General features: G+C 52.3%; 1 protein-coding gene across 3 annotated transcripts in view; it reads left to right on the top strand.

Annotated features, from left to right (window-relative positions):
• Positions 1-26,161, top strand: part of KAZN (kazrin, periplakin interacting protein) — a 462,050-nt gene that overhangs the window by 334,863 nt on the left and 101,026 nt on the right. For all 3 annotated transcript variants that reach the window (XM_036861208.1, XM_036861217.1, XM_036861227.1), the window contains one exon: positions 3,093-3,284. In XM_036861208.1, the coding sequence (XP_036717103.1) occupies positions 3,093-3,284 (192 nt within the window). The remainder of the gene's footprint in view (positions 1-3,092; positions 3,285-26,161) is intronic.

Raw genomic sequence — 26,161 nt, forward strand, 5'->3', positions numbered from 1 at the left:
ATTTGTTTCTTAAAATTCTGAAGGCTGGAAGTCCAAGAGCCAGGCACTGGCAGATTCCGTGTCTGGTGAGAACCCTCTTCCTGGTTAATAGATAGCTGTCTTTCTGCTGTGTGTTTTGCTCCGCCCTCATGACCTAATCACCTCCCATAGGCCTCACCTCCAGGTACCATCATCACATGGGGCATTAGGTTTCAACATATGATTTTTATGGGGACACAAACATTCAGTCTGTGGCAGGGAGCAAGAACGAAAAATCCAGAGCCTTAAGTACTGCTAGAGATGGCGAGCCAGGGCTGCGGGCACAGAGTGGTGGTCGAGGTTAAGACCTTTTATAATCTGACCCTGTTGTACCTCTCCTGCCTTCCTCCCTGCTCTTCCTCACCTGGTACTGGTCACTGGTCACCCAGGGACCTTTCCAGCCTTCTTGCCTTTGCTCGTACTGTCCCCGCTGCTCACTGCCCTGCCATCTTCCGAGGCCCATTTCAAATGTTCTTGTGCTCCAAGCACATGCCACACCTGCTTTGTATTATGCTTACTTGCGTGTGCTGCTTCCACTTGCTGGAGACTTCTCAAGGCCAAGGGAGTTCCCTTCTTTTTGAACACCCTGCGCCAGGCCTGCAGTATAGGCGACCTGCAAATGTTTGTCTGGAATGAGGGCAGGGGAGGGGCCCCCAGTGCAAACCTCCTACTTTGCAGTTTTGCTAAGAGACTTGGACAGTTCCCAGCCTGCACTTGAGTCTGTCCATGTCAGAGCAGCCAGGAGGTGCCTTGCAGACAGCCTGCCTCCCCGGGGTGCAGGTTTGGGTTTCTTCAGTCCGTGTTCACTGTGGGGTTTAGGAGCACCAGCCTGAGGGTGGGACCTGTCTGTGACCTTCACCCAGGGGTCTCCAGTGCCTTCAGCAGCAACTGGCTTGGGGCAGGTGCCCATGAACTCTTGCTGGGTGGACGGGTGGCTGGAGGAGATCATTCGATTGTCGTGTGTCATCGTATAGTATTCAGGGCACTTGAGACCCCTCAGCGGATGAGCTAGAGCAGAGCTACCAGGCCTGCTCTCAGGGAGCTGTGCCCACTGGGCACGCACACGGTAACGCATGGGTGGGCCTCCCACATTAATGAGGGGTTTGGGGTGGGTTGTCCAAACTGCTGTCAGAAGTGCACCACGGGTGAGGGCCTCTTTAGGGCTCTTGAGGTGACAGTAGGGCTGAGACTGCCAGACAGGGAGGAACCTGTGAATAAGGAAGGAAGCTCTTCCAGCGGCCCTGAGGCGGGACAAGTCTAGCACCTTCCAGAACTGGAAGTCCCCCCACAGGTGGCCTGAGGGAGGCCTCAGAGGGGCTGTTGGGGCAGCTGGTGGGAAGCCAGGGAGGGTTTCCAGTGCAGGAGTTAGGTGGGACGCCCTGCGTTTCAGGCTTTTGTGGGGAGGTTGGGTGGGGGTTGAGGAGCTGGGAGGGCAGGGCGGCCTCCCCTTGTGTGGGTGGCAGCTGGGCCCAGGTGGCCTCAGAGGAGGCGGTTGAGGTGGACCAGGGAACAGGGGCTGGAGCCAGTGCCACCCTTCCCCGGGCTTCTGGGGGTGGAGGGACCCCGGGTCCCCGAGGCCTCAGCTCTGCTCCCTGAGGCCTGCCCCCCACCCCAGTCCTGGCTCTGCCTTCGTGTCCCCAAGGAGTGCAGGTTGTAGCACCTTAGAGAACGCCGGGCGCCGCTAAGAGGGTCAGGCGCCTGGGGAGACGCAGCCCCCGTCTCACCGGCACTGAGCGCTTGCTGTATACGCTGAGCACATCCCCTGGACCAGGCTTCCTCCTGCATCTCAACCCCACGAGGGTTAGACCCATTTTATAGAAGGGGCATGTGAGGCTTCGAGGGGAAGGGACTTGCTCGTGACCACACTCCTGGTCAGCGAGGGAGCCAGACCGGAGACCCGGGGCCTCGAAAGCAGTGCCGCAGCCGTGCCCTCTGACCCTCACAGGCGAGGACTGCATCCCCCGCTACCATGGGAGCACGGGACAGGGTGGTGTCGGGGGGCGGCTGTGTCACTGGAAGAACAGGGAAAAGGGTGTCACAGGTGGAGGGCGAAGGCCCTGAGGCTGGACGGAGCTTGGCCCGTCGCACAGAGAGGGGCCAGCGTGCAGGAGGGTGGGGAAGAGGGAGAGAGCGATGCATGGCTTAGTGATGCAGGCCAAGGCCAGCCGCTCCGGGACCTGCTTCCATGAGCATCTCAGAACCTCTTTTTTTTTTTTTCTTTAACATTTTTATTGGAGTATAATTGCTTTACAATGGTGTGTTAGTTTCTGCTGTATAACAAAGCGAATCAGCTATACATATACATATATCCCCATATCTCCTCCCTCTTACGTCTCCCTCCCACCCTCCCTATCCCACCCCTCTAGGTGGTCACAAAGCACCGAGCTGATCTCCCTGTGCTATGCGGCTGCTTCCCACTAGCTATCTATTTTCCATTTGGTAGTGTATATATGTCCATGCCACTCTCTCACTTCGTCCCAGCTTACCCTTCCCCCTCCCCATGTCCTCAAGTCCATTCTCTACGTCAGAAGCTCTTTTAATCGGTCTCTAAGTGAGGTGAGCATCTCGGCCTGGGTGTGCGCTGTCCTGAGTAACACTGTCGCGTTGACTGTGCCTGGAGTCGACCAGGTCTGGGTTCACATCCCACCTCTGCTACCTACTCACTTTATGCCCTCGTGGAGTTTCTTAATCTCTGCGAGGCTTGACTTCCTAGTCTGTGAGATGGGGGTGAAGCATCCTGCCTCCGGAGGTTTTGGTAAACAAGGTAAAGCACGTAAAGCGTAACTGGGAGTGCTGCTGGCTTGAGACTGCAGTGCTGACCCCTGAGAGCCCTAGAGAGTGTGGTGGGAGGCAGGGAGTCCCACCGGGCGTGTTCTGCAGACTGTGGGTGGGGTCCAGGACTGGGGCGGGGCCTCCTTGCAATAAGGTCGTTTGGGGGTTTTCCTACGCATAGTAGGACAGGCCCTGAACGCAGAGCAAACAGGGAAAGCCAAAGCACCTTCAAGCTGTCCCCAGAAAAGTGAGCGAGCGGGAGCCACCGTCCCCCGCTCTAACCGTGTGCCCTTCTCCCCTAGCACTGCTGCGGGAGGAAGTGTCCCGGCTCCAGGAGGAAGTCCACCTTCTCCGGCAGATGAAGGAGATGCTGATGAAGGACCTGGAGGAGTCGCAGGGCGGCAAGTCCTCCGAGGTCCTCGCGGCCACCGAGCTCAGGGTCCAGCTGGCCCAGAAGGAACAGGAGCTAACCAGAGCCAAAGAAGCATTGCAGGGTGAGTGACAAGTCGGCGACAGCTCCCTCCCCTCCCTCGCCTGGGCCCCAGCTGGGGCCACAAGGACACCAGGAGCCAGGGTCCTGCCTCTGCAGGGGCAGTGATGCGGCCGCGGGAGTCTCCCAGCGCCCAGCCCCCCAGCCCAGGCTGCCCCTTCCTTTTTGGGTGGAATCCTGCGTCTCGCTGGGTCGGGTGCAGATGTCATTCCCTCCCGCAGTGTGACCGCCTCACGTTCTCCATCGCTGCCGGTCATGGGGCGCCTCCTTCTGAGGTGGGAATGGCAGGTAGTTATCTTTGCTGAACGAGGATGCTGACCCAGCAGCTGGGGTGCCTCTTACCCAGAGCTCTCAGGGTCCTGCGGTGCCTCCCCTCACAGGACAGTGCGGGGAGGCTGGGTTTTGTGCTGGAGGGCACATCCCTCCCCCACTTCCCTCACGCTCACCGCGGTGGGCTCTCCAGGGGAGGGCTCAGGCCTCTTCTCTCGTTGCTTGGTCTGCAGGAGCTCCCCTCTAAGGAGCGCGGCATCCAGCGCTGGGTGGGGGGAGGAGTTAGGAGAGACACTGCTTTAGGAGACAGGAAACCAGTGGGCCCACGTGTCAGCTGCTCTCCTTAGAGCTGGCCTGGGGTACTGGCCACTGCCATACCCATCTCTCCTGGGAGCCACCTGCCCGCACTGTGTCTCAAAAGGTTATCTGAGAAAGGTTGGAAGCCATCCCCTCCCAGTCCTCCAACGTGAAATGCTGGGGGAGAAAATATCTTGGGTGGGGTCTGCCTTGATCTCTTGAGCCCCTCTTAGTGTCTTTGATTCTCCTAGGGGGGGAAAGGGCAATAAGACTTGGCACCCTCCTTTCCACTTACCACTTACTAGAACGATAAATACTCTCTGAAGACTTCATTTCTGAGGCCAAAGCAGGTTTGTTCCTTCGGTTGATTTCAGGCTGCTGTAGCAAAGACCCCAAAACAGGGTGGCTTAAAGAATCTGTTTGTCTCTCTCTTCTGTAACCATCCCAGGGGCGCGTTTCAGGCTGGTGGGCATCTCTGCTCCCCTCGGCCTGTGAAAGATCCAGGGAAAGAGCCAAAATTCAGGGTCAGAGATTCCCTTTGGCAAGAGCGTGGCCGCAGGGACTGCTGGGCACCCGCGTCCCAGCTACAAGGCTAACTGGGCGGGGAGGGAGAGGGGATTGTGCTGGATGGTTAGGCGGCTCTGTCCTTGTGGGCTTCCCTGACTAGAGGTGTGAAGTGAGCCGCAGAACACTGGCTAAGCCAGCTGTCTGTCCAACACCCCACCACCCGTCCCCCAGGAAGCCTGGGACGCCGGTGCGCCCTCACCCGGGTGCTCCAGCCCCTGTCTGCGTTCTTCCCAGCAGTACATGTTACTCTTAAAGCTGGGTAGACGCTTTCCTGTTGAGGTTTTGTTTCCGGTGGGGCCACCTAGACAGTGTTCTGGGTGGTCTCTTCAGGCCGTAGCAGGCAGGTGGTCCGTGTCACGGTGCAGCTGACGCCGTGTGATCAGAAGTCACTGTGCCAGGCACGCATGCTTTCTCTATGCAACCCTCCTGTGGTCCAGGCAGATCTATACAAGCTCCCTCCACTCCCAGCTTCCCGGGGGCCTTGGAACATCCCCACCCTTCTCAGGAAGGAGATCCAAGTCTCAGGAGTCTCCCATGGGCACGTGTTGCTGGGTCCAAGCCGTGTGAGCTGATGTCCTTTGGTCTCGCCAGGCTTCGCGATCCTGCAGAGAGTCGAGGCTGCCTCAGGAAGCAGCCAGACGCTGTCTCAGCCTCCTTTGCTGGTATTCATTCCAGGACAGAGTCACCTGCCTTCTGTGTCCTGGGCCAGGGAAAGAATTCTCACCTGTATTCCCCCTTCTGGACCTGGGAGGAGGAGGAATACCTCTCTCTGCTGTTCCTGTGCCCAGGGGTATGGGCAGGGAGTGAGCAGAGGCTCATTTACCCACCGACTGCCCAGCTCCTGGGGCAGACGGCTCTCCAGACCTCAGTGTTCTGATCTGAGTGATGGGACAGTAACAGTGAATTAAATGAGGTCGTGTCTGTGAAGGCGGTAACCATGATGTGCACCCTCCTCTGTTTAGCCCACAGGGCACAGAGCTATGCAGGCATTTCTTCCCAACTCTGTGCTGTACGATTTCTTATCCATCCCCAAAGGTCTTCAGGGCCTTGCTCAGGGACCCAGAGATCCCCCAAAGGCGACTGCTTTGTAGGAACAATAATTTCATCAACAAGGACTCGTCAGTATTCATTCAAGGAAAGCCTTATTGAGCACCTACTGTGTTCCAGCACTGTTCTGTGCACTTGGTCTACCATTCACCCCAGTCCTGCTGGAAGATATTAACCCCCTTCACAGGTGGAGACAGCTGAATGAGGCTCAGGGAGGTTAAGTAACTTGGCCAAGGTGATAGAGCTAATTAGCAGCAGAGTCAGAAACTTTTTCCACTGCACTAAACACCTCATCTCCCCTCTGGATGAGGTCATGAGGGGTGAAGTTGGCCTGGACAAGAGAGACAGGAGGCCATCCTAGCTCAGTCAGGGGACAGCAGACTCTGGAGTCAGATCTGGGCATGAATCCCATCTCTGTCACTTACTAGCTGTGTGACCTGGGGCAAATTCCTTAACCTCTCTGAACCACAGTTCCTTTGCAGAAGGCAACAATAACAATACCTACTTTTCTTATAATTGAGGCCAATAGTAGTAGCTACTTCACAGGTTGTCACGAGGATTAAATGAGGTATAAAGTGCTTGGCCCAGTGCCAAGTGCCATTAGTGCAAATACTTAGTGATTATCTGATGAGACAGGGTTTGGCAGGCTTCCTCAGATCTGTTTGGAGATGTTGGTCGCCTGATTCCCATTTGGGGTAGCCCAGACCTTAGACCCCCTGAGCCCATCTAAGTTCAAGGTAGCAAGCACCTCAAGCTTCCTGCCTGGCATTCTACAAAGTCATAAATAAGATGCTTCCTCCCCAGCCACAGCACATGGTGAGTAAATTGCAGACAGATGTGGGCAGAAGGAGGCTGGGGCATGAAAAGGGATTTATATGCCCATAATGAGAAGGACGAGAATAAATGCACAAGCCAAGTACGCGGCAGATGTTGGGCAACACTTGTTAATAACCAGCGTCCCTGCGGTGGGAAAACGCAAAGCCCCCAAAGACTTCCACTCTGGCCGGTCCCCACCTGCCCACCCTCAGTCTTTGGTTTGGGGTTGGTTGAAACTGGAATTCTTCAGCACGTGAGAGGATTAGGAACTCAAGCAAACACGCAAACATTGATGGTTCCAACATCAAAGCAACGAAAAGAATCAAGTCTGGCGAGAATGGGGGTTTAGAAGTTTCCTTTGTTTCTGTGGGGACGAGTCTGGGAATGTTTGGTTTGGGATTTTGGTCTCCTCGTGAGTTTAAAGGCAGAAGCCCTGAATGACTGTTTAATAAGGAATGGTGTCGTCGCGTGAGTAAACTTACCCCAGAGTCCCTGCATGACCACAGCCCTACACCTGTGGTGAGCTTGTCGCCCGTGGGACCCCTCTGGGGTGTCTTGATTTCCCCAGGCCCCCTCAGTTGCATTGATTTCTCCAATAATCAAGGCATTACAGAAACAATGATCATGAAAATTCGCTTCTTGCCTATTTTAATCACTTAATGGCATGTCGAATGTGTTGAGCATTTTCCCACAACAATAAATACTCCTTGAAAACGTAATTTTTAATGACTCCATAATGTTCTGCCAAATGGAGGCACCATAATTTATTTAGCCACTTTCCTATTAATGGACATTTAAGTTGTTTCCACTGTTTTCTTTTCATTCTTACTGTTACGTAACACTACACTATAAAGATCTGTGTAAATCTGTGTATTTTCTTAGGTCAGCATTTCTCAAACTTTCTGGTCTCTGGACCACTTCATACTCTTACAAAATTGATGACCCCAAAGAGCTGTTGTTTATATGGTTTAGATCTGTCAATATTTGCTATTTTAGAAATTAAAAACAAAAACGTGTCTAAATCTTCAATTTGTTTAAAAATGACAGTACTAAACCCATTACATGCTAACATTATTTTTCAATGAAAATAATGTATTTTCCTAAACAAAAAGATTTGAGGGAAAAGAGCAGCATTGTTTCACAATTTTGCAAAAACTTTTTAATGTCTGACTTCATAGAAGACTGCTGAGTTCTCGTTAACTACTCTTTCAGTCAGGCTACTATGATTTGTTGTTTTGGTTGAAAATCTAGCATCACACAGATGTGTAGCTGGAAGAGGAAAGAGTGTATTAATTGCCTTATTAGATAATTATGGATATTTTTCTTTGACTTCATACTAACTCACCAACTGGTAGTTTCTTAGAGGTTTGCTGAGTGTGGAATTATCCAGTGAAGGTTTTGTGCTCTGTTAGGATGGACAGAACCATTGGTCTAATTGGTACTTTGAATGGCTATTGTACCCACACATGATTTTTTGAAATCTAACATTGATCACTTGGAAAATATTGGTTCACTGAGCAATGCACATCCTCCAAATCTTGGCATATTTCATTATCCAACATCAATAAGTCACATCTGTTAACATCACCACCAATCTCATTAGAAAAGTCTTTAAGTCTTGAGGAGCTGGTAAAATCATAGTGGCAGATCAGGTTTGCCCAAATTTGGATTTTTGCTCAAAAGTTCAAGTTTTATCACTGGCAACAAATACTGTCACTTGTTTTCCTAGAAGTAACAGGCTCACTTACTTCATGTGTTCACTTAGTTCAGTAGGTTGCCAGATACTATAGTCTGTACGTTGGCCCTTCTTTCAAGTACAAATGGTGAGCTACGAAAAAGTGGCTAGTTTATCTAGCAACTCAAACAGTTGCACACATGATTTTCCTTGAGACAGCCGTTGTACTTTGGTATGCAGCAAAAGAACTTTAAGTGTACTTCCCATTTTATTAAAAAATATGTACTTGGGGATCAAGTTTTAATAGAATTAATTATTTTTACTGCTTCATCAAGGTTATTCTTAAGTAAAACTGTCCCCTCTCTTTCTTTCAACTATGAGCGCATTGTGTAAAGAACTCAGTGACTACTAATACAGTTTGATGCCACTGTTACGATTTCTGCTAAGATGTCAGCATTTTACCCAGCATTGCTTTTGCACCAGCATTGCAAATACTAACACAGTAAAACAGGCAAATAATGTCAGAGTGTTATTATGAAAATAGTTTTCCTCTTGGACCCCCTGAAATGTTATTGTTGGTGGTAGTGGTGGTGACAGCTAGCATTTTTGAGCACTTTTTATATGCCACACACTTTAGCTCCTTTAATTCTCACAACAAGAATATGAGGTGGGCTGTGAATGTGCCAAGATTACACGGCAGTACCTGGTTAGGGCCAGGTTCAGACCTCAGCAGGGTGGCTCTGGAGCCCTTAGGTGACACTGGCAGGGGCAGAGAAGGCATTACTGCAGGGGAAATAGCTTGAGCAAAGGCAGGAAGACCAGCCTGTGTATGGGGGTGGGAAGGTGGAGTCTTTGCATTCGGGGGATGGTGGGAGATGATCATGGTAAACCCCAAGGGCTGTACCCTGAAGTTCAGGGACATGGAGGTTTTGAGCAGGAGGAAGCAGTATCAGGAGTGAGGTGTTTAAGATGTTCCTATGTCCCTTTCCCACCCTCTCCTTGCCTTTGCAGCCTCGTCTCCTTCTAGCACGTGGATGCACATGTTATGTACATGTGGTTCCTAGATGTGCCTGTGGATCCTCTCCCTTCTTTCTCCTCTGAGTCTTTGCATTTGCTCTTCCTTCTCCCCCAGCCTCCTGATGGTCACTCTTCCTCCAAGTCCTGATTCACGCTCTGCTTCCTCCAGGAATCTTTCTGGACCATCTCCACTTGATGGGTCCGGGGCCTGCGGTTGGCAGGATCATACCCCTTCACCCCCACGATGTCTGCATCCTAATTTCTAGAGCACGTGAATATGGTAGTTTACGTGGCAAAGGAGAATTAAGGTTGTTAATCAGACATCCTTAAAATGGAGGGATTATCCTGTAGGCCCAGCGTAATCCCAACGTTCCTTCAGAGTGAAAGAAGAGGCAGAAGAGTCAGAGATAGAGAAAGTCAGAGAACAGAGGCTGGAGATTCAACGTGAGGACCCAATCCACCATTGCTGGTGTTGAAGGTGGAGGAAGGGTCCACAAGCCAAGGAATGTGCGTGGCCTCTAGAAGCCGGAAAAGACAGATTCTCTCCTAAGGCCTCCAGAAGGAATGTAGCCCTGCCCACACCTTGATTTTAGCCTCCTGAGACCCATTTCAGACTTCTGACCTCCAGAACTATAAGATACTAAATTTGTATCTTTTAAAGCTACTATATTTGTAGTTATTTGATACAGCAGCAGGAAGAAACTAATAAGGGCCCCTCCTCCCTGGATTTCACAGCCCTAGATGCTGAGCTCCCTCAGGACCCAGCACACATTGAGGGGCGTCTGTTTCCTGCCTGGTTTGCCACTTGCCAGGCTCCTGCAGGCACAGTACCCAACACAGATCCAGCCTCGCCATCTGAACAAAGTCGATGATTGGTGAGCACGGCGGAGAAGAAATGATGCCCAAGTTTCCTCTCTTTAGCACAAGGAATAAGCCCTGTTGGGGCCTTTTCCCTGCCTCACAATGAGTCACCTGTCCTAGACTGAGCTCCTGGCAGGAACTGAGCCTTATGATTTAATTTGCTCATTCAACAAATGTTTCATGAAAACTTCCCCACAATAGAACCTGTGCCTGTGGCTCAGATAATTCAGAGGCAAGTGGAACCCAGGCCCTGCCCAGAAACCCACAACATACTCAATGCAAGTTGGTTGAATAATATATTTTTTAATGACCAACCAGGCCTGCAGATAAGAATCTACGCCACAGATATTCTGCTTGAAGAGTTCTGGGGTGCAGAGAATGTCTTAGGCCTTGAGCAGCAGGGGACACCAGTGTCCTTTAGGTTCCTAGCAGGTGTGGCCATGCTTTGGCTGCCATTGCAAGTGTAACCAGTCCTGCAGGCAGTGGGGTGGTAGGTGGCCCGAGTGGCTGTTGAATAGAATGATGTGTTACCGATGCTGGGATGGCTCCGCCCACCTGCTTTTTCACACACACATCCTTGTCTCCAGAGCTGTGTGGGTTTGAAAAGCAACTTAATGTTTCCTGTTTCCCTTCCCACATCCACGCTCCACTCTTTGTCTCATTCCTTGCATCAAAGACTTATTCATCTTCTGAGCAGTCTATCGCCCTGGGTTGAATTTATGTGCTCCTCTTCAATAAGTAAGTCATACATAGAAGCTTCCACTGTTTCTCAGGCCATCTAGCCTGATGCCCTGGGGGCTGCTGCCCCTCTGTCCCACAGCCCTGATGTTGAAGACGCTTAGCTGGTACATCTTAGAATTTGGTGGAAGCTTCCAGAGAGTTTTAACTTTACAGACAGAACATCTTCCTAATATACTACCGACTGTTTTTCACAGTTAACAGATCCCCCTTGAAAGCTTCTCGGACTCCAGATTTGATCCAGCTGAAAATAATCTATGGTCAGGTGGAAGAAGTGTCCAGAATCTTTGCTGTTCTGTTGCAGCTCTGGCTGGGCTGTGTGTCTCTAGCAGGTTAGCTGCTTCACGTGGCAGCTGGATTCCCAAAAAAGAGCACATGCCCTAATGCACACGTTTTTTAACAGGTGTTTCTTTGGAGTAGTTTGAGATTTCCGGAAAAGTTTCAGAGTCCCGCTATGACCGGTTCCCCCATCCTCAGCATCTTAGATAGTGCAGTGCATTACAGGGATGCTTTTCAAGCCACTTCCTGCTTTATGTTTGCTATTGTCTCATTGGCCAGAGCAAGTCACATGACCAAGCCCAGCATCATGTGGGCGGAGACTCTGGAGGCTGTGGTTCCGGGGAGGTGGGGTTCGTTGGCAGCCATGACTGAGGATCTGCCACAGAGAGCATTTTAAATGGAATCATATCCAGAATCTGCTTAGAGTCCTGGTGTCTGTTGACTGACAACACACGGCATCGACCTTGTCCCTTTTGACTCCTTTGCTTTTTATAGGTTTTTGTACCCGAGTGACTGATGTCCTCTCTCTTCTCCCTGTCTGGGGTTTTTGTCCTGGGCCCTTGACTCTATGAGTTGGAAAGGCAGCCAGTCCAGTCCTGTCCCCCCAGGCCCCCTTTGTCACCCTTTCCGCCTGCCCAGGCCAGAATCTGTTCCATGGCCCCCCAAACAATTACCCTTTCTGGGGTCTCCTTCAATGCTTTGGGTCCAATTCTCAGTAGACTCCACTGTGTATTAATGTTCTGATTATCCTGAGAAAAGAGGAAGGACTGGTTAGTTTGAAAATACTCAAGACACCCTCCAGGACTCACCTCCACATATCTGATGCTTGTTTAGGAAGCAGGTACCAGAGCCCAACCTCTTCCCTATTCAGAAAAAACCTTGTACACCCGTTCTATAGTTGGGATGACTGAGGTGTGAGCACATAGTAAATTGCTTTTGAGCAGTAATCACCTCAGCTAACGTTTATTTAGCACTTGGACTATGCCAGGCACTCTAATTGCTTTGCCTGCATGAGCCCATTGATCCTCCCAACAACCCTCATTAGGTGAGTGGTGTTTATTAGCCTCAGTCTCCCCATCTACAAAATGGGGATGAGAGAGACTAAGGATTTTTCTAATCTCCTGGCTAGTAGACTTGAGAGCCCAGACTTGATCCCCAGTGACTCTAGTTTCCAAACCTCTGTTCTTAGCAGATACTCTTTTTATTCTAGGGGTCTTAGGGGTGGTTGTAGCAGTAGGGAGGAAGGGAGTGAAATCGGGAAGAGAGGAGAAAGAGGGACAGATGTGGGTTTGGAAGCCCAGCGTTCTTAGCTGTCACTCGGACCCCTTGAGGCACCGGGATTTGTGGATTCGTTCTTAGTCTTTGCTCTGGAGCTTGTCCCAAGGACTAAAGGCTTCAAGGCTGGTCTCGGGGACACACAAGCCAGGAGCTTCTCTTCCCGACCTCCTCTCCCTCCGCTGCTCAGTGAACACACTTCAGTCCCAGAAAATGCCAGTGGCCTCGGCTGCCATATTTAAGAAGTGAGCAAGGGCTGCAGACCTTGAGCTGCTGCTTTTAGTTAATCCCCACTCCCCGCCCAGGAAGTGTCAGAGATTGATCGGCTGAGAGGAGGAGAACAGAGCGCAGTGTGAGAAAAGCCATGTTCTTAATATGCCTTTCATAAGACATTGCCCAAGACCCTGTTCAACCCTGTTTGGAGCTGTGGCCTCTATCACTGTGCAGGCCCATCTTGCCGTGATGGGGTCAGGACATGGCCCTGAACCCGTGGCAGGAAGTGAAAGCCACACTGGCCTCTGTCCTGGGAGAAGAGCTTTGGTGTGAGCCAGGCCGGGGCGGGAGGGGGCGGTGGTCTTCAGAGCTGGCCCTCCTTCTGGGGCAGCCATGGTGGGCACTGGCCCAAGGTGGCCATGGACACAGGGTCAGGTCTGAGAGGGACCTCCACTGTGATTCTCCTCAGCCCTGGTTGACTCCCCAGGGGATGCTGTCGTGGCCTCAGACAGGGATCTGGGGGTGGGCTTCCTTCCTGGAAGAGCTGCCCCTGATGATGGCTGAACAGGAGAGGGGGGAGCAGGACTCTGGGGGCCTTGAGCGAAATATGAGGTGTGGGTGGCAGACAGGGGCAGCACAGTTTCACTCAGACGTAGCAAGCCTTCTCCTGGATCTCCTGGGCTGGCCCTGTGCTGAGCCCTCCCCCCACCTCATCTTCACATTCTCCTCAGATCCGGCCCACGACATAGGTGGAGTTAGCCTGACTTTACAGTTGGGGAAACTGAGGTTCCAAGAGGGTCATACTGCATGCTGGTCTCAGTGTTTGGACTTGAAGTCTCATGCCTGACACAGATCCCTTCCTACTGCACCAGCATTCAATTCTGATCAGTAGAAATCTCTTCAGTGTTGATAAAATCTTACGTAGAACCCCACTCACTTATTCATTCAACAAACACTTGTTGAGGTCCTCCTATTGGCCAGGCATTGTTCTGGGCCTTTGGGGTGTATCTGTGAGCCAAACAGACAGATCCGTTTCTCATGGATCTGCTGTGTAACAAACAGCCCCCAAATCTCACCAGCATTTTTCTCATGTCCCGTGATTTTGTGCGTCAGGGACATGGCAGGGTGCAGCTGGGCGATTCTTCAGTTCCACATGGTGGGTGAGGGTTGGGGGTTCTGCTTTGGGGGGGCTGTTCCACTGGAGAGTCCAAGATGGCTTCACTCATGTGTCTGGTGCCTTGGGGTGTCTGGGCTCAACTGGGACTGACAACTAAAACACGCATTTGTGGCCCCTCCAGCATGGTAGTCAGACCTCCTCCACAGGCTCAGGGATCCCACAGAAAGGGTTCCAGGAAATCAAGGAGCAAGCTGTAAGGCTTCTTGGTCTCAGACATTACTTAGTGTCATTTCCGCTGCATTCAGTTGGTGACAGGCCAGCCAGACTCCACCCTATAAAAAGCACGTATGGGAAGTATTATTGTGTCCATTTTGCGAAAATACCATCTGCCACACGGGGAGGGAGAAGGCCAACAACAAACAAGGAACATAGAAAAACTAAGTCGTATGTGTTAGAAGATTGTCAGTACTATGGGGACATAGAAATTGTACAGTGAGATGAGATAGGACCCAGCCATGCCACTCCTAGGTTTTTACTCACCTAGGAAATACATATATCTGCACAAAGACTTGTACACAAATGGTCCTAGCAGCTTTATTTGTAATAGCCAAAAACTGGAAGCAGCCCAAAAGTCCATCAACAGAGGAATGAATAAACAGACCAGTATATCCTACAGTGGAATCCCTCTCGGCAATAAAGCAACAAACTATCGAGACATGCAGCCACATGGTGGGTCTCAAAATCATTATGCTGAGTGCCAGAGTCCAGAAAGAAAAAAGTATATCCTGTATGGTTCCATTCATGTGAAACTCTAGAGAATGAAACCGAATCTGTAGGGACAGAAAGATCAGTGGTTGCCTGGAGGGTGGGAGGAGGGGCAGGAGTGCGGCTTTCAAAGGGGAAGAGGAAACTTTTGGGGTGATGGATACGTCTCTATCTTGATTGTGGTGATGGTTTTACAGGTGTTTACGTGTGTCAGGTTATATCAAATGGTCCATGTGACATATGTGTACGTTATTGTACGTTATTTATTAGCAGTAAAGGTGTTTTAAAAAGAGGGTGCGGTGGCTTAGGAATCTTGAGCATGACGCGTTTTGGAGTGAGGGGCATTCAGTGCCCCACGGGCCACACTCAGGCAGTCTGCAGCTTAGCTTTCATGCTGGCCTCAGCGGGTCACAGAGGGGACCCAGCCCCGGGTGGGAAGAGCCCTGTCCTATCAGGGCACCAACACCCAGGGCTCCTGGGCTCCAGAAACAGGCAGAGACCAGGGAGGTCCAAGGCTGCCGCATGTGCCGTGGCCTGGGCTCCCAGCCCAGCTCTTTAAATAGGTCCAACGACACGGGCTGGCCAGTGGCTATGACAGAAGCTGCTCACAACCAGGTGAGCTTCATGCCCAGAGCCTGACGTGGGGACACAAAAGGAGGAGAGGCATTTTGGGGCACTGAGCTGAACACTCAGAACAATCTAGAAAGGAGCTTTCTGATTCAGCTCGAGGCCAGGTGCTATGGTAGGGAAAAGATGGAGGTTAAAATCCAATGGCTTGGGAATTCCCTGGCGGTCCGGTGGTTAGGACTCCACGCTCTCACTGCTGAGGGCCCGGGTTCGATCCCCGGTCAGGGAACTAAGATCCCACAAGCCACGCTGCATGGCCAAAAATAAATAAATAAAATTTAAAAATCCAATGGCTCCATAATATTTTAAAAATTAATACTTATATTTAATGTATAGGTAATGAATACAATTTTTATATGTTCATTGAATATTTCCCTGGGCCAGGAATGCATGGGCTTTAAAGAATGATCTCAGATAGGCTTCACCATTTTTCTGTTGAGAAGGTTGAGAGCCAGAGAAGTGGGCTGATGAAAGGTGGAATTTAAGCCAAGGAAGGTGTGCCAGGCTCTAGGACCTGCGGGGTATAGCCAGTGCCCTACACAGCCCCGTGGGGAGCCCGCTGCTGTTTGTTTCAGCGGTGAACAGGTTTTTAAATGGTGAATCCTTTGTGATGTGCATCTCAGGGACAGGCTGGGCCTGTGAATCCGAGGCGCTGGGGCATGTCGGAGCGGGCCGTCCTGAGTCAGGGGTCCAGGGCTCTCCAACAGCGGTGCCCTCAGCCTCTGCGGGCCTCATCCGGTGGGAGGGTCGGGCCAAGTGTTCTCATGAGCCCCTGTCGTAAGGTACCGTGAGCAGCATATACTACTCAGAAGGCAGGGGAAGATACCTGTGTTGGGGGAGGACAAGCCAACCTCTGAGAAAGCCAAGACAGCAGTCTGACGCTGCTCGCTGACTGCAGAAGCGGTCACAGAAGTGGCGCTGGTAACGGCGTGTCCCTGGGTCACACCAGCTGCGCATCTGACTGCCGCCAGGCCTCCCACTCTCACCCCAGCCCAGGACCTACACCCCACTGCTGACCAGCAGCCCTTAGCCTCTGACCTTCACAGCCCCTGAACTCCAGAGAAGTTGCTCGACCAGGAGCTCTGCACCATGAAGATCGAGAAGAATCTTTCTGATTCAGGCCTTGCCAGCAGAGTGGTGCCCAAGGAAAGAAAGGTCTTTAGCAAGAACCCATGGGCTCAGGCAGAAGGAGGGGGATGGCCCAGGACCAGTCAATATCCCTAACCCCTGCCAAGCCCTCCAGGAAGAGGCTGGGCCGTGCTTCTCTCGGTCGGCGTTGGCTCCTGGCTGCCCTGAAGACGGGCCTGGTTAGATGCAGCTAGAGAAGCGCTGGTCAGCCTGGTGCTACGAACCCTTCTATCTCCCACCCAGTGTTCAGCACTGGACCCAGCACGTGGCAAGGGACTCATAAGCAGGTCTGAGATGAAGGTGGAAGATGGAAAACAACGTGGAGCCTTTGGGACTGTCCCTTTCTTGGGGAGGTGGCTGTTGGCTCAGCAGTGTAAGGCCGGGAGCGCCTCGAGGTCGGGGCCTGAAGTGTGTTTGTCTCTGTGCCCCTGTGATTGTGCCACTCCTGCTGCTGAGGAGTGAGCAAGGCCGGGGAAGCAGGACAGAGCAGAGACGAGACGTGTGCTGGGCCCACAGGGCTGGCACCCAGTTAGGGGTGCAGGAAATGGGCCAAGAGCAGGGGGAGGGCTCACCCACGTGAATGTACCCGCAGTCTGTCACAGACCCGGAAGGTCCTGTGCGTGGGCAGCGCCCCTCGGCCTGGCTTTTCCAGTTACATGACCCGTTGGTGCCACCTCAAGCTCCGACCTTTGTCTCCTGCCAGGATGACCGTGGAGTCGTCGTGCTCCCTGCTCCCTCCCCAGGCCAGGCGCTGGCATGAGTGGAGAAAAAACAAGGGCGCAAGCCTTTCTTTCCTCTTCCTGGTTCAGGTGACTGTAGACTGGGGGAGAATCACTTCCTTCAGGGGCAGAACGGGCTGGGGTGGCCCTGGGTGGCACGCAGCGGAGGGACGGACTGGGAGCTTTGGCCAGGTTCCGCCAAAGCAGGGCCATTTCCTGGCTGGAATTCCCGGAGGAACGTGGCTTTGGAGAACCGCCGCAGAGGCTGAAAGCTCACACGCTGCCCAGGACCACTCGGGGACCGGCTCAGCATTGCGCTGCCAGTGCCAGCCCTCTCGGCCGCTCACCTGAGCAGGGCTGAGTGTCACCAGCGTCAGTTAAGCCTCGCACGCGCTATGAAGTTGTGTTGGCGTCTTGAGGTCAGTTTCTGTTCCAGGCAAAGTCTGTCTCCCCAAGGGCCTCTCGCCTCCTCCCCTTCCCAGCTGTGGCCCGTTCTTGCTGAAGCCCTCGTTCTTTCCTTGGTCACCGCACTTTGCTGGAGGGCCAGAATCAGAACGGAGTCAGAATGCTTCTTCTAGATGTTCATGGCCCAGAGCTCATAGGTGAGCTACTTCTCCAGAGTTTGGGGACTGCAAGGTCAATGGGTTTGAGCATAACACTCTTACTGGCCTGTTCAAGACACTGGGTCAGGATGGAGAGCAAAAGACGTGTCTGTTGGGTGATGTTCCAATTATCAAAAGCACCCGGCACCTTGATCCATATGACCACGGGGAGGAGGTTGGAGGTGTGTGATCACGTCAATGGGACTGTTTTGTTCTCTTTTCAGATGAGAAGGTGGTAAAATAGTTCCCCTTTCCCCTTTTTGGCATCTTCCATACCCACCAGTGAAGCTCCTGGAAATAGTCTTCTTCTTCTGTTGGATTTCTCTTCATCGGAGAGGGTTTCTTCTTCCTACTCTTCTGGAATTCAGACACCCCCACCCCCGCACCTCCACCCCAGGCTGCCAGCAGACTTACAGGGCAGTTTCTCGTTGGTGATTGATGGCCACCGAGCACTGTGCAGTTTGCGTGGGCTGGAGGCCCTGCTTGCTGTGAGGGCTGCGTGTGTGGAGGTGGCATTGCTCCCCTGCAAGTATGGGGGCTTTCCCAGGCAGAGGTGGGCTTTCTGAGCTGTTTCTAGAAGGGGGATATGAGGCCAAGGCACAGTGACCTCTGTTGCTAGTTTGTTGGTAGCAAGTGGAAGAGATGGTGAATAATTTGGGGGTGGGAGGTATAGGGAGATGTCAGTGCCCCCAAGAGAGGGGGCTTCACCTCTGCCATGTTATGCTCTGCATGAGTGCCGAGAGCAGGGCAAGCAGAGGATTTCCTGTTCAAACCAAGCAATTAGGAGATATTTATACAGGGAAGGGAAGGTGCCCTCTGTGGTTCTAGGTTGGGTCCAAGTTCTCAGGAAAGAAATGAATAGTGGAAAGGAACTGTCCTTCACTGAACACCTACAATGCGCCATCAACCAGAAAAGCAAATACCTTGTGTAATCCTCCCCACCATCCTACAAAGTTCCTTTCTATTCTCCTTTTCTCCACGTGAGGAACATAAGCTTGGAGAGGTTGCATGACGTGCCCAAGGTCCTATGGGTAGTAGAGCCAGGACTAGGCTTGGTGTCCCCTCCACTTGAACTTGGACAAGTTGCTCAACTCTCCTTCCCCATTGGTAGAATATCCCCATCAGTATCATAATAGTGCTTACCCAGTGGTTGGGGGATTAAATGAGATGATTCATAGAAAGAGGTTGGAACAGTAAATATTTATTTATTAAATATCAGCTGCTCTTATTTTATTATTATTCTTTTACTAAGTTCAGAGTGACTGTAAAATTTATTGTCCAAACTGGGAGAGTTTTTCAAGAAAAAGAGGGCCTATTAAAAGTTGTCCTGGGACATTAAGAGCCAACTGGGACTGTCCCAGACAAGTGGGATCTATAGCCCTTGACCAACAGACAGGATGTGAGTAAGTGGACAGGTGTCAGGCAGGTACTCCGGGTCAGAAGATGGTATAAGCAGAGGTGTTGGAGGGTGGGTGCTCAAGGTATACACAGGTGACCGTGCGGTGGCCAAGGGGCCCACCTGCCCTACCGGACAGGAGAAGTAACATCTCTCCACCTGCACCCTGACCCCATTGCCCACAGGGCATCCTTCCCCTTCCCCAGGTTCATCTGTGTGCTCCAAGGCCGCCCACCTGGTCAGCATTATAATTTACGAGGGCACCACAGGCCACTCCATTCTTTATGGACCTGAGAAAGATGTGATCTTTACAACAGAGAGGCATAGTATGACGTCTCAGAAACCATTCCGATGCCCTGTTAGGCAGGAGGGAGAAGAGGTGGAGAAGGACGCTATTAAGTCACGAAGTGCATCCCCAGTTGACACCAGAGGAACAAAGCTTTCGGGTGGAGGCTCCAGAAGGAAGGATGTGGCAGGCTGGGGAGGGAGGTGGGGTTGCTGGAGGAGACTCCTGTCTCCTAGCCTGCGTGGCTTCCATGTAAACCTCAGCAGGAGCACGTGAGGTCTTGACAAGGTGGGGTTTCCAGGCAACTGTTGTTACCCACCCACATGGACCCGGTGTCTCCCAGTGGAGCAAGGTGTTCCTGGGGGTTCAGGTTCCCAGAAGGGTCAGAGCAGCCTCCCCTGTGGAACAGGGAGAGAGGGGAAGTAGCCGAGAGCTGTAGGCCAGGCTCGGTGTGGGGAAGTGACATGCCCCAGCTAAGCTAGGAGCTGCATCCTAGACCCATATCCTTACTCCCAACCCTGAATGCTCACTGAAGTTCTTCACTTTTTACTGTCTGTTCCTAAAACAGATTTCTAAATTTTTTAACAGAACCTTGGACCCAGTAGAGCAGTTCTGTACATAAAGATCTTACCTCAAGAAGTATAGGCCAATCACCAATCTATGGATTGTAAATGCATATTTTTAAAATTAATGGGACTCCCACTAGCCTAATGCAGCCTTTGTGCAAATTAGAAAAAGGCATGTAGACGGATTAGGCAAAGGTGCCCCCCACTCCACGACATTGCACACAGGCCTACTGACCCGTATAGCCTGGTGACTTGGCGGGCAGCACCTGTGTGTGACCGCATTCCTAGGGGGTTGCAGCCCTGTAGCCGGGTTTGACAAGGGGGTAGAGAGGTGCCTCTGCTCCAGGTGGCTGCAGCCCTGCACTAAACTGTACAATTTGACAAGCAGAACACCAGCTGGATTTTACCTCCCACTCAGGTTAGCTACCAGGTACTTTTGAGCAGTGCATCAGCTGTGCAACTGTCCATGGCGGTCCTGGGTGTGAGTCATGGCCATCTTGGCTGGTTGTGGTTGGCATAAAGAACAATTCCCTCTTGATTTCATCTTAAGAATATTAAGGGACTTCCCTGGTGGCACAGTGGTTAAGAGTCTGCCTGCCAGTGCAGGAGACACGGGTTCAAGCCCTGGTCCAGGAGGATCCTACATGCTGCAGAGCAACTAAGCCTGTGCACCACAACTACTGAGCCTGCGGTCTAGAGCCCGCAAGCCACAACTACGGAGCCCGCGTGCCACAACTACTGAAGCCCATGCGCCTAGAGCCCATGCTCCACAACAAAGAGAAGCCACCGTAGTGAGAAGCCCACGCACCAACTAGAGAAAGCCCACACGTAGCAACGAGGACCCAATGCAACCAAAAATAGAAATAAATAAATAAAATAAAACTTATAAAAAAAAAATATATATATATATTAGGATGGAAAGGTACGGCAATGCCTTTTTACTGAGTTTTATACCACAACCCAAGTTTGTTCAAACCGTGATGCCCCAGGTGCGGTGACCCATCCAGGGCACCTTTCTCACTTGGACAAAGGGAGAAGTGAAGCGCCTGTTAGAAGGGACTTATCCTGGACAGCCACCTGAGGTCCAGAATGGGGCCGTCCCCTGGAGGGAGTTAACGTTTATTGAACCCCTACTGTGTGCCAGGCTCTCTGCATACATGTCCCATTTCATCCTCACAGCCAGCCTGTGACATGGGTTCTGTTATTACCCCAACTTTACAGAAAAGGTAACTGAGGCTCTAGATGGAAGGAACTTGCGTGGGACACTCAGCTGGTTGACGGTGCAGCCAGGATCAGCACCCAGCCCGTTCTGGCTTCAGACCCGACACTCTGACTATTGTACCATAAAGACCACACCTGTCTGTTGACACCTGAAGTTTCCCTGAGCCCTTAAAATGAGGGTTTGGGTGCAGGTGGGCAGGCTTGGGCTTGGGAGGAATGGGACCGGGCCTCTCGGCTTGTCCCCTCTGAGCCAGGTCTGCTGTTTTCAGCACCCTGAGACCCTGGAGGGGTGCCTGGCACGGGGGCCATCCAGGGATAGTGACCATGTAATGGCAGGGAGGGCTGGAGGCACAATGCCGGATCTTTCCACCACCTCAATTCCTAAAGACATCTTCCCGTAACCCAAGAGCCTGCCATGGGAAGTGCAGGTGCTGACTCAGGAAAAAGAAGTCCCAGTGAGTAACGACAGCCCACAAGGGCACCCTCCGGCCAGCACCCTTGGCCTCCTGCTCTGAGCTCTGTTGAGGCAGCGCCTGGCCCCGTGGCAGGAGCCTTGCAGCTTGTCCCCGATCATCGAAGCAGAAGGCCAGAGCATTCCTTTTGCCGGTTGAAGGCAGCAGGGAGCCTTTTTTCACTCCAGAAATGAGCAGGGCATGTTTCTGAGGTTTCTCTAGACACCCAGAGCGCTCCTTCCCTGCCCAGGTGCCAGACTTTTATCTGGAGCACCGTTTGACTGCATTGTTCATGACGGGCTGGGTGGACACAGCAAGGCTGTACACCCCTTCCCCTGACCTTCACCCTGTCTGGGATGCCCAGTTTAGCACATTCAGGATGGGCCCTGGACTTGGCCCCAGGGCTAAAAGAGGATGCAGTAGGTTAAGAAAGTGCAAATTAAAGCAACCCTGCGATATCACTGCTCACCTCTCAGATTGGCAAAAATTCAAAAATCACACGACCACACTCTTTTGGCACGCCTGCAGGGAATAGTACTCTCACACGTGGTTGGTGGAAACATTGGATAGCGTGACCACCGTGGAGGAAAATTCAGGTACAGCTAGCAAAATCACATCTGCATTCACCCTCTGACTCAACAGTCCCACCTCTAGGGACTGATCCTGAGGGTAAAACATCACGGATACCAAACAAGTTACTGTACACACCATAGAATACATTCAAAGGCTTCAAAGGAGGGGAGAACAGGAAGCAAATCTTGAAGTTTATCTAGTAGATTTATTGACAGTGCTTCTGGTGTGATAATCCTGGAATTATTTTGTTATTATGGATTAGAGCAAATGAGAAAATATATACTGTTAGGCACCAGGGTTCTGTCTGTGGGAGAATGGAATATGGAATAGAGGAAGATGTGAGATTAGAGTTGGGGCATCAATATACATTTTTTTAAACTAATTATTTATTTTTGGCTGCCTTGGGTCTTCGTTGCTGTGTGCGGACTTTCTCTAGTTGTGGTGAGCGGGGGCTACTCTTCATTGTGGTGCGCGGGCTTCTCATTGCGGTGGCTTCTCTTGTTGCGGAGCATGGGCTCTAGGCGCGCGGGCTTCAGTAGTTGTGGCACGTGGGCTCAGTAGTTGTGGCTCGTGGGCTCTAGAGTGCAGGCTCAATAGTTGTGGCACACAGGCTTTGTTGCTCTGCCGCACGTGGGATCTTCCCGGACCAGGGCTTGAACCCGTGTCTCCTTCATCGGCAGGCGGATTCTTAACCACTGTGCCACCAGGGAAGGCCTCAGTATACATTTGTGATGACATATGTTCATGATTTACAAGTCGTAACCATGGAAGGGCAAGAAAGCAGTGACCCACCCCCGCGCAGTAGCAGTGCATACTCCTAGCACCTGCGGCTCTGTTTCTCAATGCTGTTCCCCATGAGAAGGAGCCAGGGCCCCGTAGACACCTGGAGGATTCCAGGTGTGGGGCAGTGAAAAGTAACGGTATGACAAGAACATCTTGTCGCTCTAAAAAGCAAGGATGCAGCCAAAGACAGATGGTCAGAAAGACCCAGGGGCTGGCCAAGCGCCAGGAACAGGTGTGACTCCTCGTTCGCAGGTAGGAAGCTAGTGTACAGTGATATTACTTCTCTTTATGAATATTTTAATATTAAAGCAGCAAATCCCGGAAAGTGCTGACCTGCAGCTTTTCTTGGTTGGCACATTCTGCGGGCCCGCTTGGTGGCAGCCTGAGCAAGCGCTGACGAAGGAGCAAGTGGCCTCTTCGTGTGGTGGGGCTCCAGCACAGTGCCCCCCCCCATCCCTCCCTGAATGGGGCTCACGGGACCTCAAGGGGATAAACTGTTGTCGTCTTATTTTGATGTCACTCAGGAAAGGAGCTCAACTCAGAATCTCAGTAAAGAGGCTGCTGTGTGCTGGGGGTAGGAGCCGGGGGCTCCGCCGGGCCCTGGCTGGTCCCACACGCCCTGCCCGCACTCACCCAGCTGAGTAGGTAGTAGGTCCTCAAGAAGCAGCAACTGCTCCTTTTCTCTATTCAGTTTAATCAAACTCACACTAACAGGCACTCTGCCAGGCATGAGAAATGCAGGTAGTCCTTCATTCCAGAAACATCGATTGACCCCTGGCCACATGCCAGGCCCAGGGCTAGGTGCTGAGGGTAGCAGGGAGAGTGAAGAAACTCTGCAGCCTCCTCCCAGCCCAGCAGAGAAAATCAAGAGATTTTCTCAAGCCCAGAATCAAGCCCAGAAAGAGAAATCAAGTAATAAATTAGTGAGCAGACAAGAAAAAATAAGATAGTAGTATGTGCCATACAGCAGCGATCCCCAACTTTTTTGGCACCAGGGACCGGTTTGGTTTCTTGGAAGACCATTTTTCCACAGACCGGGCAGGGGCGAGGGGGATGGTTTCAGGATGGTTCAAGCGCATTACGTTTATTGTACACTTTATTTCTATTATTATTACATCGTAATATATAATGAACTAATTATACAACTCACCATAATGCAGAATCAGTGGGAGCCCTGGGCTTGTTTTCACTTGCCACTCATTGATAGGGTTTTGATATGAGTCTGCAAGCAGTTGATTTATTATGGTCTCTGTGCAGTCAAACCTCTCTGCTAATGATAATCTGTATTTGCAGCCGCTCCCCAGCGCTAGCATCACTGCCTCAGCTCCACCTCAGATCATCAGGCATTAGATTCTCATAAGAAGCGCACAACCTAGATCCCTCGCCTGTGCAGTTCACGGTAGGGTTCACGCTCCTATGAGAATCTAATGCCACCGCTGATCTGACAGGAGGCGGAGCTCAGGCGATGCGGAGGGCTGTAAATACAGATGAAGCTTCGCTCACTGGCCTGCCACTCACCTCCTGCTGTGCGGCCCGGTTCCTAACAGGCCACAGACCGGTACCAATCCGTGACCTGGGGGGTTGGGGACCCCTGCCATACAGGATAAAATGGGGAGGCGTGGAAGACGGTGGGGGTAGGTGGCTCCTTTGCCTGCATTGCCAGAGATGGCCTCTCTGGAGCAGAGACCTTTAACCCAAAACAGAGGTTACAGAGGCCACCAGTGTGTCTGGAGTGCATGGGGTGGGGGGGATGGGGAGATGAGATGACAGGCAGTAAATGCGGGGATGTGCAGTCCTGATGCGGAGCTTGGACTTTATTACACACATGGCAGGATGCACTGGTTTTAAGCAAGGAAGCAACTCAATCTGATTTGCCTTTTGAAGTGGCCCCTCGGGCTGCTTCATTGAGAATAGTGTGTGTGGGGTGAGGGTGGTGTTGTGAAAGGCTATCCCGGGCCTCCTGCAGGACAGTTTGGAGAATCCACACTACTTGCTGGCAGATTAGACGTGGGAAAGAGAAGAGGGCAAGTCTCGGGAATGGGGCTGGGGCACCTGGTGCAGAGTGGTTTCCCCTCCAGCCTGAGGGCACTAGGGAGCCAGTGCAGGCTTTAGGCAGGGAGTGACGGCATCAGACTGGGGTTTAGGAAGCCAGCCTGGGGGTGCAGGGTGGAGGCAGGGAAACCAGCTCTGAGCAGGTGGGCCTGGCCTGGGTGGGGGAGGTGGGGAATGAGGGCAGGTGGTTCCCCCTTCAGAGGAAGCAGGAGCTGCCGGCAGGCACCATCCCCTCCATCTCCTCCTCCTCCTCCTGGCTTCCCCCCGACCCCTGGAGGGGAGGGGGGTGCATCTCTGTTTCCTTCCCCACCCAGCTGACCCCCCTGAGCTGGGACTCAGTTAAAGGAAAGAGCTCTGCCCAGTGGCTCGGCCCTGCCCGGTCCTGCTGGAGGGAATTGTCATTAAAAACGGGACGGCTGCACTTAGAGTGATGACACGCTACACTCGGAATTGCTGTCCTAGGCTCTGGTTTTCCTGATGCCAGAAAATCCAATAACCCCGGGTTACATTCAGTCCGGTTGTGGGGCTGATTGGATTTGTAAACTCCATCCAGTGTATCGTGTTCTGATAGTTACCTGAAGCTCTCACTCAGCCCAAAGACGTGTGGTTCCCAAGGGCCGGCCTGGACCTGGGTGGGGTCAGATGCACAGCTCCCACCAGAGGCTGAGGAATCGAGGGAAGGATGGGTGCAGGCCACTGTCCTCGGGCCTTCCCGACCCCGGAGGCATTACTGTGTGCAAGACTGCCGCCTCCCCTCACCCTGGCTCTTGGGGTCCCCGTGTGTGACCGTCACCTGGGACAGCAGCCTTCCCCAGAGCCTCGTGCGCCCCACCTTCCCAGCCAGGCTCGGAGGAGCACAGGTTAGCACCTCCTAATGACTCAGGGTCGCCCCGGGAATATTCATTTTTGTACTTGGGGAAATAAGGTTGTACAGTCTTTTTGTTTTTGCTCATTTCTCTTTCCCCTCCTCTCAGGCCATGGCTTGTCACTTGTCTGCTGTCATTGGGCCTTCTCTTGGCATCGATGGAGTCAGTGCCTTGTGGGAGTTGGGGTCAGGGGCACTGGGTTCAAATCCTGGCTCTGCTGCATAGTACCTGCAGGACGTTGGGCCAGTCCCTCAGCCCCTCTGAGAATCAGCTTATTCATCTGCAAAGTGGGGATGGTAATAGGACGTGCCCACGAGGTGGGGGGGCGTGGGGATAGACTGTCACTTCAGCCAGCTGCCCTAGGCACGAGCAGCCCCCATGAGTGAAGTGACCCCTCAGTCTCAGTACCTTCTTGCCCACCCTGCCAAGCTTCAGACCCAGCACGGAGCAGGCCACGGGCCACCGAGGCCAGCACTGCCACAGCAGTACTTAGCAGCATGAAGAGTTCTCCCTGGGCAGCAGGAGGAGGCCAAGTCATCAGGGAAGGTGGGAGCTTGGGCCTGTGCACCTGACCACAGAAGGTGGCCCGCAGGTCCAGGAAGAGCAGCTGCTTGGGCAGGAAGGGAGGAGCTGGGAGAGATGGTCATGTGTCTTTAAAGTGAGCCCTGAGCCC

This window comes from Balaenoptera musculus, chromosome 1, assembly GCF_009873245.2.
Source record: "Balaenoptera musculus isolate JJ_BM4_2016_0621 chromosome 1, mBalMus1.pri.v3, whole genome shotgun sequence".
Classification (NCBI taxonomy): domain Eukaryota; kingdom Metazoa; phylum Chordata; class Mammalia; order Artiodactyla; family Balaenopteridae; genus Balaenoptera; species Balaenoptera musculus.